The sequence below is a fragment of the Leptinotarsa decemlineata genome, unplaced genomic scaffold (genome assembly GCF_025532065.1).
Source record: "Leptinotarsa decemlineata unplaced genomic scaffold, Ldec_3_MD MMD2_tig00000199_RagTag_RagTag, whole genome shotgun sequence".
NCBI classification, from domain to species: domain Eukaryota; kingdom Metazoa; phylum Arthropoda; class Insecta; order Coleoptera; family Chrysomelidae; genus Leptinotarsa; species Leptinotarsa decemlineata.
The window spans coordinates 9,354,740-9,367,871 of NW_027412544.1; the positions used below are offsets into that span (position 1 = coordinate 9,354,740).

General features: G+C 36.4%; 2 protein-coding genes across 3 annotated transcripts in view; both read left to right on the forward strand.

Moving 5' to 3' along the window:
- LOC111518159 (arrestin homolog) overlaps positions 1–13,132 on the forward strand; it is a 472,237-nt gene that overhangs the window by 270,611 nt on the left and 188,494 nt on the right. The gene's annotated exons all lie outside the window — the stretch shown is intronic.
- LOC141481414 (uncharacterized) lies at positions 8,577–12,004 on the forward strand. The gene is made up of 3 exons (XM_074172904.1): positions 8,577–8,804; positions 9,257–11,426; positions 11,490–12,004. Exon 2 carries the CDS (start codon positions 10,555–10,557, stop codon positions 11,245–11,247), a length of 693 nt encoding a protein of 230 aa, XP_074029005.1. The 5' UTR covers positions 8,577–8,804; positions 9,257–10,554; the 3' UTR covers positions 11,248–11,426; positions 11,490–12,004.

The window sequence follows — 13,132 nt, forward strand, 5'->3', positions numbered from 1 at the left end:
TATGTATTTTCTCTCGTTCATGTATGTCTTATCGTACCTATAAGGTTCAGTCAAAATCATTAGGTTTGTTTTATGTGACATTTCTGCCAGCTCTATAGTAGAGATATTGTCAATTCTGTTAGGCCATATAATTAGGAGATCCGTTTTTGACAGATGCTGGCTTGCATTTATTGAAGTCTTCATCAATTCCATTTCAGTACAATTTGGTTTTAAGATTGATTCAATTGTATATTCTCCTGATAATTGTTTTCTTAAGAAACCTGCCACATCCCGACCATTATTTCCAGCAACAAAAATGATTTTCTTATCGTTTTTTACATTATTTTCCTCCAAGTTTTTCGTTTTTAAATCTTTCCTGTTATTTTCCCTGTGGTTTTTGTCTTTATATTCCATGATTACACCAAATTTATTTCTATTTGCAGTAAAGTCACTCTCTACGGCATTGGTGGATGAGTCAGTAGTCTTTTTTACTGTTGTCCCATTTTTATCTGTTTGGGTGTTCTCATTTTTTGTTTCTCTTGGATTTGTTTGTGTATGTTTATCTTTGGTTGGTCTGTTTTTGTCCACAAATTTTTTTTCTAGCACCTTGATTTCTTGTTTTAATTCAGATATAAGTATTTCTTGCTGTTTTAATAGACTGTTCATTTCCTCTTCATTTTTCGTAGCTTCTTCAACAAACTGTTTGTGTTGTTTTTTCAATTCAGTTATGTGTTTGTTCTTCATTTCCCCATCTTCACTTAACTCTGATATTGTTTTCTCCAAAGTGCTGAGTTCCATGTCCTGTTCATCAGTTTGTTCATTACAACAAATAATTTTGTTGCCACTCATCTTTTTTATTTTTCTATATCTGGGTAAGCAACTTTTGTGAAAAATACTGGCACATTTTGTGCAGACATAGTTACAGAATGGCTTATTTTTACAACATTTATAGGCATTGTTTACACACACTTCTACACCGGTAGCCATTTTTCTGGGAATCCGGTTATGATTTCCATCCCCGATTCAGACGCAACTTTGGAATTTTTTTTTATCAGCGACCTCTTCTGTTAACGAGAGGAAATGCTGGAACTCCAAAACTTTGATGTTATGTGGTTCAAAATAATATTACAGAAGATCAACAAATTCATATGCTGCGTTTATCGAACACCTAGCGATAAAAAATATAGGGCACTAGTCTCTTCACTTGCAACTTTCTGCAAATCATTCATCCCAGTGCCAAAATTTCCATATTCGGTGACTTCAATGTCCACAATATCGAATGGCTACAATTTTCAAATATCAACGACGAACAAGGTCGCGAAACTGAGTCTTTTGCAATAAGCAGTGGACTTACTCAGATTATAAATGAGCCAACCAGGATTCCTGACCTTGATGGAGAACATGCTAGTCTTCTGGATCTATACTTAACAACCAATCCCGAAATTTAAGGTCTCCATTGAGATCTTCTTACCACAAACTCAGTTCAGTGTTGAGTGAATTACGATAATTGTTGGGGAACAATCTAAGCCGCGCAAAGTTTGGCATTACAGATCAGCCGAATGGGACAATCTTCAAGACCATTTCCGGAATTTCCCCTGGCAAGATGTTTGTTTCAGCTCTGAAGATCCATAAACTTGTGCTTCTGAAGTCACTGAAATTATTCCATCATCCATGGATGCATGTATTCCTATAGAAAGTCGTAAACCACCATATCTTCAAATATTTGGAAGGCTTCAACATATTGAGCGATCATAAATATGGCTTTTGGAAACAAAGATCAACAGGCGACCTTCTATCATATCTCACCCATATTTGGAATAACGCAATCGAGAAACATGAAGAATCGAGAGCTGTTGCGCTTGATATTTCTAAGGCCTTTCTAAGGCCAAATTTCGATGCCATGGCTTGACGGATCATTTTTGTTTATGGCTCTTCAGCTTCCTGAAAGAACGTTCCCTGCAAGTGGCCGTCGATGGATATCTCTCGAATACTTTCACCATCAACGCTGGTGTTCCTCAGGGATTCATATTGTCTCCAACCCTCTTTTTATTGTATATCAATGACTTATTGGAAAAACCAAGAATCCAATATATTGCTTTGCTGACGACAGCACACTTGTCTCCTCATTCCATTTGGATTACAGGAGATCGGCTAAGGAGGCATATCTTCACCGGCAGCAGGAGGTTGCATATCTAAAGGAGGATCTAGAAGTGATTTCGAATTCGGGTGAAAGTAACCAGGTTCAATTCAATGCCACAAAAATCAAGACATTGGTGTTCTCCCAGATGATAAATGTCTTCGAACCGGATATAATAATGTCAGGTCAGACAATTCCGCTTTCTGCATTGATACGTTGGTTGAGAGTTAAAATGGACACCAATATGTCGCTGAAATTGCAAAGGCTGCTTCTCAAAAGCTTGGAACACCGTTCCGTACAAGAAAACTGAACACACCTCAGCAACTTTTGATGCTTTATAAATCAGACCTACTTTAGAGTATTGTTCTCATGTATGGAGCTCTGCCCCCAAACATACCCTGAAGTTGCTGAATTCCATCCAGAAAAGAGCCATGTACCTGATTGGAGAGGGGAACATCACATGCAACTTCGATAGCCTGGAACATCGGAGAAAGGTTGAAGATTTGGTTCTCTTCTATAGATACTTTCACGGGAAGTGTTCAAGTGACTTGGCACATTTGATTCCACAAAGGGCGGTACATATCAGAAATAAGCGACGGACTGTGACTGCTCATCGTTTTGAGGTTCAATTCAGTACACCTCGAACTACACTGTTTAAGAACTTTTTCATCTGCAGAACTGCCTTTTTGTGGAATGAACTTCTCCAATGACAGAAATCCAACGTTAATCGCTACTTTCACACAGGCACCACACCTTTTGTTCAATTTCTCGAAAACGTACGAGAGATAGTCTGAGATTATTAGAATTAGATCTGAGGATCACGAAGTACGTTGGCCAAACTAAAGTGACTCTTTGCAAGGAATATGAGTCATATATTCGGTTTCGCAGATCAGAGAAGTCTAGTGTTTCACATCATGCCTTAGATAATAGTAACAAATTTGTTTTTAGAAAAAAAGTGGAATAAGATCAATGACTATTGTTGAAGGTCCCATTACTCTCTTTCGTGATAGTTAAAAGTTGATTCCAAGTAAATATTAGGTGTATTTCATCAGTTTGAATTTCCATTGTCTAATATAATATAAATTGATTTGATAACCCTGGAAAAATCAAAAAGATTAACTGAAAATAACAATTTTATTAAACAATAAATAAACTGAAATTACAAAGAAATAACATACAACAACAACCAAACAAATAAAAATTGAAATATTAATAAAAGCTGAAAAAAAAAACAAAAAATGAAAAAAAAATTAAAATTAAAAGATTTCAAACCAAGTTATGTCACAACGTTTCGATTGTTGGTATCCACAATCATCTTCGGGTGATAACTGGACTTATTCCTCCGAGATCTGACTATTTATAGGTCATTCGAGTGCTTTCACCTATCCCCTCTTCCCTCTTTCCACTTCATTGTTTTTGGCGGGAGATGATCGTTTGGCGGGAGTTTTTCGCTTGATTAGAGGTTTCCATATGTTATATATCTCTACGCTAGCTTGACTAAATGCGTTGTTGGACAACATATACGTGGCTTCTTTGAATTTTCTCCTAAACCAGTGTTCCTCTTTGTGAATGATTTCAGCTTGAGCCCACTTGATGAGTCTAAACATGCTCTGCTATTCCGGATTTGCTGGTTTCTCCCCGCTGTGTGTGTTTCTTGTGCTCAGCAATGCGAACTTCATTTTCATTCATTTTATATTTCACCGATGTATGATTCTCCGCACTCGCAGGGTATCCGGTAAATGTAATTCTTTGAATCGCAGTCTGCGTTTGGTGTTCCCAGATCTGAAGCAGGTCCTGATGTTATACTTGGCCCCAATCCGTCTTATCCTTTCCGATAATCCTCTGATGAAGTACAAGTACTGGTTTTGGCGGCTTTTCTACCTTGCGGAGTTCTTGCTGTCTTCTAGCTAAGGCCTGTTCTACCATCCCTTTGGAGTAACCATTCCGATGAAGGTCATTTTTGATGATGCCTAGTTCCTTTTCGAGACCTTCCTTTGTATAACAGAGCCCAAAAGCACGATCCAGTAGAGTCTTGATGATTCCTCAGTCGATTGATGGTGATTGGATTTCTGTTTCAGATACTATCCTGTGTGAGTGGGTTTTCGATATACATATGTTTCCCATTTAGTGTCGGTCCTCTTCACCAAAACGTCTAAGAAAGGCAATTCGTTGTGGATTTCCTTCTCCATTGTGAAAGTGATGAAAGGCCTTACGTTGTTGATGTGCTTCAGGAAAGTGTCTAGTTCTGCATTCCCATGGTTCCATATTATGAAGGTGTCGTCTACGTATCTCAACCAGACTCGGGGCTTCTTTAGGGCTTCTTCAATGGCCAAAGTTTCAAAACACTCCATATATAAATTTGCTATAACAGGTGACAGTGGCGATCCTATTGGCAGTCCCTCTTCTTGCGTAAAGAATTCGTCCTTCAGTTGGAAGTAGCAGTTTCGTACACAGCATCCTAGTGATTCCATGATTACTTGTATCGGTAAGTTTGTTCTATTTTTCAGGTCCCCATCTTCGGATAGCTTCTTCTGTATGATTTGAAGTGCTTCTTTGACAGAAACATTGGTGTAGAGGCTTTCCACGTCGAAACTGATCAGTTGATCCTGCTCTTTGACTTCGATTTCCCCTAGTAGTTCAACGAAATGTCTTGAATTTTTCACAAAAGATGTTTTACCTTGCAGTGGTTTAATTATTGGTAGTAAAAATCTGGACAAATTCTGAGTGGCTGAATCTCTGGAGCTAATGATCGATCTGAGCGGAACATCCTTTTTGTGGATTTTGGGTAGTCCATACAAGTGAGGGGGCTTACTGTGGTGCGGTGTTAGCGATGATCTCTCTTTTTCCGTAAAATAGACTTGGTGTTTTTTCAAAGTCTGGTACTCACTGCAGGTGAGTATATTTTACGGAAAAAGAGTAATCATCGCTAACACCGCACCACAGTAAGACCCCTCACTTGTATGGACTACCCAAAATCCACAAAAAGGATGTTCCACTCAGATCGATCATTAGCTCCAGAGATTCAGCCATTCAGAATTTGTCCAGATTTTTACTACCAATAATTGAACCACTGCAAGGTAAAACATCATCTTTTGTGAAAAATTCAAGGCATTTCGTTGAACTACTAGGGGTAATCTAAGTCAAAGAGCAGGATCAACTGATCAGTTTCGACGTGGAAAGCCTCTATAGCAACGTTTCTGTCGAAGAAGCACTTCAAATCATACAGAAGCATCTATCCGAAGATGGAGACCTGAAAGATAGAACAAACTTACCGATACAAGTAATCATGGAATTACTAGAATGCTGTGTACGAAACTGCTACTTCCAACTGAAGGACGAATTCTTTACGCAAGAAGAGGGACTGCCAATGGGATCGCCACTTTCACCTGTTATAGCCAATTTATATATGGAGTGTTTTGAAACTTTGGCCATTGAAGAAGCCCAAAAGAAGCCCCGAGTCTGGTTGAGATACGTAGACGACACCTTCATAATATGGAACCATGGGAATGCAGAACTAGACACTTTCCTGAAGCACATCAACAACGTAAGGCCTTCCATCACTTTCACAATGGAGAAGGAAATCCACAACGAATTGCCTTTCTTAGACGTATTGGTGAAGAGGACCGACACTAAATGGGAGACATATGTATATCGAAAACCCACTCACACAGGACAGTATCTGAACCAGAAATCCAACCACCATCAATCGACTAAGAGAGAAATCATCAAGACTCTACTGGACCGTAATTTTGGGCTCTGTAATACAAAGGAAGGTCTCGAAAAGGAACTAGGCATAATCAAAAATGACCTTCAACGGAATGGTTACTCCAAAAGTGATGATGGTAGAACAGGTCTCAGCTAGAAGACAGCAAGAACTCCACGAGGAAGAGAAGCCGCCACAACCAGTACCTACTTGTACTTCCCTACATCAGAGGATTCTCGGAAACGATAAGATGGATTGGGTCCAAGTATAACATCAGGACCTGCTTCAGATCTGGGAACACTATCCGTAGCAGCCCCACGAAAATCAGGCCATCAAACGCAGACTGCGATTCCAAGAATTGCATTTACCGGATATCCTGCGAGTGCGGAGAATCATACATCGGTGAAATAAAAAATGGATGAAGTTCGCATTGCTGAGCACAAGAAACACACACAGCGGGGAGAAACCAGCAAATCCGGAATAGCAGAGCATGTTTGAACTCATCAAGTGGGCTCAAGCTGAAATACGTAACATATACGTAACATAAGGAAACCTCTAATCAAGCGAAAAACGACCAACTCCCGCCAAACGATCATCTCCCGCCAAAACCAATGAAGTGGAAAGAGATAAGAGAGGGGATAGGTGAAAGCACTCGAATGATCTATAAATAGTCAGATCTCGGAGGAATAAGTCCAGTTATCACCCGAAGACGATTGTGGATACTATCAATCGAAACGTTGTGACATAACTTGGTTTGAAATCTTTCAATTTTTATTTGTTTTTCATTTTTTGTTAATAATATTTTTAATTTTTCCAGCTTTCTTTAATATTTCAATTTTTATTTGTTTGGTTGTTGTTGTATGTTATTTCTTTGTAATTTCAGTTTATTGTTTGATAAAATTGTTATTTTCGGTCAATCTTTTTGATTTTTTCAGGGTTATCATATCAATTTATATCATATCAGACAATGGAACTGATGAAATACACCACGAAACATTGTCAACCACCTTCAAACAAACGTTAAATAGTAGGTATCATAATATAATAAGCTAACATAATAACGAATACTGGGAATTCATTCAAAAACCGTCAAAAAATGTGGGAATCTTCCAAAGAAAGAAATAAATCAATTTCAAAAAATTAAATATGTACAGAAATGTGTGGATCATTTGTTTTTTGTAAAAAGATGGAGAAGAAGGAAGTCACTACCTTTTTTTCCCAGAAATTATTCTCTCCTAAAAATATACCCCTATGGCTGTCATCGATAATATGAGTAGATTCAACTCATTCGTGACATTAAGTCGTAATTTAATGAATGTAATGTTATCCAGATTAGTGCTGAGGAGGCAATAAGGCTTATTCTTATTCTGCAAAATCGGATATCTACCAGTGAGAATTACAGTGTTCCATGTAAGTGAATGTTTACCTTTCTCATTACTATATTGTGTAGCAATCCTGTGGATGATATCTGAGTCAATTCCATAACGAATGTTTGGAGTACAAACTGAATTCTTGTAATTCAATGTTTATATGCAAAAAACTGTTTCGAAACGGCTTTTCCTTTCAGTTTGTGTCTGAAAGTTACTTCTTTGCATGATCTACACCCGTGTGCATAGTTAATTTTTTGAAATTGATTGCTTTCTTCCTGGATTTGGAAAATCCCACATTTTTTCTATAGGAAGTATGAAGTCAAAACCGTATTTTCCTAGAAAGTATTACATATTTTCGTTTATGTACGTGAGTCCTTATCATTTCTTTTAAATTTTCTAATTCGATTGCATTGAATTGTAAGTCAAAATAATCGAGCAGACTGAAAAAAGTGCTTTAAAACCCAAAGGACTCAAGTATTTGCAGAAACTATAAAGAAAGATTTTTTCTACTTTCAGATAGTCAATTCTATTCCATTGGGATAATGAAATATTCCATCATGATTGGATTGAATGATTAATATTTCGTACACACGCAAGGTCACAAAATCAATAATCCGCTTGTTTCGTATTTTCCGAGCTGAGGCCATTTTAGGACTCTCCATACCTCACTGCTAAAATAAATTCATTTATCCTACGTCAAGAGTAACTAAACTGTTTGCCTGCAAGTGAAAAAGTAACGAATGAGATGGCTCGTACACCACTGCTAAATTATGAATGTATTTATTCGTTTCGTTTTCCCCGTGAAACAATTTTTCACGTGTCAGCTGGTTTACATTATAGATTTACTCCACCTATTCCACCCGGTTTCCCAATTATTGCGTTTCTTGTGATGCGAAGAAGTAATTGAGATCGATTGTTAACAACTGTATTCAAACTAATTCATAATGGAGAGAGCTTTCTGTTTGCCAATCTTCTAAAAAATCCAGTTATATTCATAATTATTGAAGGAGCATAAATATGTATTTGAAATGTTTGAGACAAAACCCAGGATTTCCTGTTTGAAACGCAGAAATGGAGAATAATAAAAATAATGCTATGACGATTTGAATTCGAATTTGAGTGAAATGTTTTTCCGTTGAATTATAGAATATATAACTTATATAATCGTTGTTTGCTTGATGAAAAGGTTTTTCTGCATTGTTGAAAGATTTCAGTGATACGGGTATTGCTTAAGCGGTTATTGCTTAAGAGATTAGGGAATAGAATGTTTCAAAAACTGCGTCCAAATGTACGAAAAGTTCAATATTCTTGCTCAAGACTTGAATATGTTGCTTGTAGGTGCGCGAGAGAATTTTTAACAAACGAATTAAGGTAGGAGACCCAAATTCAGACACTGTCCTAAATTCCGACACATTTCTCTTTATACGACTGAAATAAGAAATTTACAAAATATAGATACATATTAAGACATCTGACGATGAAACCCAACAATAATTGATTAGGTCAAAATTCGGTTTCTACCTTACCGACACTGTCACGGTCGGGACGTAACCTTAAAGTTGGATGGTGACTGAAAGTTGTGTGTTGTGCTCATTGGTAAAGTATTTCTAATAAGGTAAGCAGATTTCGACTATAAGTTTCTCAGCCACAAGTCATCACTAAATGAGTAAATGTGAATAAACTTCATGCGGTTGAATATAAAGTTTTCAAATTTTAATATAAATAGAGTTTACTGTTAGTATAATTAACGAATTCATAAATTTAAATAGTGTCGGAATTAGGTACAAGTAAATTCGTTTGTTTCCCAATTCAGACAATGGGTGTCGGAAATGGGTACATCTGATATTTGGTAGATATGGTTCTGTTTCTTTCTATTCCCATGAAATAACATAAGTATATACCGTTTTGTACAGCAAAGTTCTTTTCAGAAATCGTATCCAAATTCCGACAGGTGTCGGAGTTCGGAACTTCAACTGTCTGAATTATGTTCGGTTTATGTAAACGAGTATCCTCCATTATTTTCAAGTAAAGATATAATCTTTATCATTGTTTTTGCTTTGATTGCAGAATGTCAACAAAAAAAAACCTTAAATATAGCAAAGACGATTTAAGACGTGCTTTGGATTCCATAAAAAATGGCACACCTTGTTCAGCTGCAGCCAAACAATATAATGTCCCAAGAACTACGCTAATTGGAAAGATCCGGGGCATTTATCCTGAAGACTGTCGTAGCAGAGCACCTTCAGTTCTAACTGTGAATGAAGAAAACCTGTTGAAACAGTGGATCATTAATATGGGGCGTATGGGTTTTCCTGTAACCAAAGATCAATTGCTCGACAGCGTCACTCTTCTGGTAACAAAATTGAAGCGTTCTAACAATTTCACAGATGGAAGACCAGGTCGCCGATGGTTCGATTCATTTACCAAAAGGCACCCTGAAATTAGTGAACGAATAGCACAAAACTTATGCGCATCTCGAGCAGTCGTTACTGAAAATAAAATCAGAAACTGGCATAAGGAAATAGAAGATTACTTTATTTCATCTGGAATTATTATAAATGACCCAAAACGAATATTCAACACGGATGAATCTGCTTTTTTTTGTCGCCAAAAGGCCGTAAGGTACTTGCTAAGAAAGGAAGTAAGTCACTTCATGATAGATCTGGTGATGACAAGGAATGTCTAACTGTCCTTGTGACTGGTAATGCTGCTGGCCAGCTAGCTCCACCCATGATGATTTACGCATACGAAAGAATACCAAAGCATGTTGTGTCACAAGTGCCCAAAGGTTGGGGTATTGGTAAGTCAACCAGTGGATGGATGACCTCCGAATCTTTTTTCGAATTTATAACCAACATTTTTTATCCATGGCTTTTATCAAAAAGCATCCAGTTTCCAGTAGTATTATACTTGGATGGGCATAAATCACATGTTACCTTTCCTTTGACAGAATTTTGCAGAGAAAAGCAAATAATCGTGATAAGCCTGTTACCGAATTCTACACATATACTACAACCATTGGATGTGGGATTGTTCAAAACTTTAAAAATGAAATGGAAAAGTGAAGTTCAAAATTTCAAAACACAAAATAATTATAAACATTTGAGTAAAGATACCTTTGCTCCTGTTCTTCAAAATGCCCTGAAATCGGTTACAAATTTGGAAAATATTTTCAAAAATTCTTTCAGAGTATGTGGTCTTTTTCCTTTCAATGCTGATAATATTATGATTATCACAAACTTCTTACTCAAGATGATAATGAATTAGACAAAACAAAAGAAGCAGTAAATACTGAAATAGAGAGTCATTTGCGATATCTTGAATCTTATGTTCAGCCAGATTTTCTGAATAAATGCTATCAGTTGATGGGTGCAGATTGGACAGGTAATATTGAAGATAAGAGTTTATATGACATTTGGTACAAAATGTACAAAAAATCGGGATTATTCAAAGAAAAAGAGAAACAACCAAACATTATAATAGAGATACAAGACGGCCTAGTTCTAGAAGATGGATGGGAGAATTTAGTTCAATTTGAAGCTGATGATGCCGTACCTGCAGACATTTTTGAAATAGAACCCACACTTGAAAGTATTGAAACCGCAGTAGACGTTATTAAAGGTTCCACAGAAGAACCTGATAAAGAAAATATACCAGAAAAGGAGAAAAGCATTGACGAAGTAGTTGAGGAAGAAAATTGTGGAAATAGAGAAACCAGTATGTCAGGAAAGAGTATAGAAGGAATACTGCAAAATATTGAAATGACCCCAGAAAAACGAACCGATAACGTTGAAGGCAAACAATCAAGAGGGGAATTAGTCAATGAAGCAGAAATTGGAGATAGTCGCAGTAATACTAAACATTCTCGAGTACTGCCAGGAGTGGTTATACCATCTCCATTCAAAAACTCTTTATTCTGGCCTGAACCAACTAAAAAAGTAATTAAGAGGAACATTAGGGTTAAAGTTCCTTCTGTAGGTACCTCCGATGCTTGGAGAGAATATTTCTTGAAGAAAGAGGACGAGCAGAAAAAAATCAATTCAAGAAAAAGAGGATAGAAAGAGAAAAAGAGAAGAAAATAAAAAATTGCGCCAGGAAAAACTAAAGAAACCCAGAGAAAAATCTATACGACAAACTAAAGGAAAGAACACATCAGAAGAAGAAAAGAGGACAGATAATAAAGAAGACTTATCTCAGGGTCACGAAGAAACGGGAAGTGGTCGAATTGCCAACGAAGGTGAGAAATAATTTTCTTGAAGTATTTAAGTCGCATAGTTTTACTATATAAGAACTATTGTAGGTAATACAGAAGCGGGACCCTCAATAGATGATGAAATAAAAATTGGTGATTTTGTAATTGTCAACTATTTTGATAATTATTATCCGGCACAAATCACGAATAAAAACAATGAAAAATGGTTGGCTAATTCAATGGCTAAGGCTGGTGGAAGGTGGAAGTGGCCAAATACCAAAGATGAAATTTGGTATGATCATCATGAAATTGTCAAAAAGATTGAGCCTCCTGTTGAAATTACCAAAAGAGGATTTTATACAGTTGAAGAAATAAAGTACCATATATGATGTTGGAATGCGTTTATGTTATTTTTGCATTAAACTTTCAATTATGGGTAGTTCTTGTTTTCTGACGGAATAATGTTCCTCAAATGTCTGACTTAGGGTCACCGTCTGAATTAGGTTCACTGACCTGTCTGATTTTGAAACAAACTTTTCTCCTACTATCGGAATTAGGTGTTTTTGGGGTGGTTATAATAAAATGTGAATAAAATTATTATAGACAGAGTTTTATTATAAATAACTGTTAAGATCTCCCTAGAAATGATTATTAAATCCAGAAAAATGGAAACTGATCAATATTATCAAATAATTACGAATTATATTGGATAGAATGTAATGTAAATTCCTAAAGGTGTCTGAATTTGGGTCGCCTACCTTACTGCTGGGTTTTTGAGTACGAAGAAGGGACGATTATTTCATGCTGCTTGTTCATTCTATGAAATAATAATTACCAAAAAACCTAACTTACACCTTAACATTCATTATATAATTATAGGATTCCGGTTATACTAACGCTACCAAAGTTCAAAACTAAATTGTTGATATCAAATATGAAGCATATACAATTCTTTACCTCCGCGGAATTTCATAATCTATTGTTGAAAGTGTCTCGAATTGGGATAAAAGAAATACCTCAATGACAAAAATTACTTTTCCTCTATTATTCATTTAATTTTTCTTCTTTCTCCACTTTAAACATTTATTCAAGAAATGATAATCAATGAGTCTAATAAATCGATGAGGTTGGTAAAACTAGGCAACGTTTTTGAGGATGATTGTAAAAACAGTTCAGTTCCAAAATATTTTAATTATTATCATTTTTTTCGGTGTCATCGGTATAGACCGCTATTGGCATATCCTTGTATTCTGGAAAGGTAATTTCAATATCTCTTCGAGCCACCTAGGAAGCATCAGGGCTGTTCGCAATCTTCACAGCCATATAAACTAACAGAATATTCCCAACTTCAACTAGAGAACTTCTCTAGAGAAAATATCTGGTTCAAGTTTGGTTCGAACATACGATCTTTGGATGGATAGCCGAGTGCATCACCACAAGCACCAACTGACTTCTAGTTGATTATTACTATTTTTATTATTATTGTTAACAAATGAAAAGTCTTGGTCGAGGTATTTCGGGTTGAACCTCCAAGCGATGAAAACTTATATTTGCCACATAATTCCGATATACACCAGCATAGTAAAAATCAAGCGAGATTATTCGGTCTGAATCTTTTCGTGGAATTATTCATAGAATACAGATCATTCTTAAAGTATTATTCGATGTCAATCAGGCGGATGTTTTCACAAGTGATTGTGACAAGACATATCGTTAGTGAATTGGTTCTCAGCAAATTTATTAACACGTCA

What these genes read in the sequence shown, in the direction of transcription:
- LOC141481414 (XM_074172904.1), top strand. Translation starts at nt 10,555, where the DNA reads ATGGGTGCAGATTGGACAGGTAATATTGAAGATAAGAGTTTATATGAC.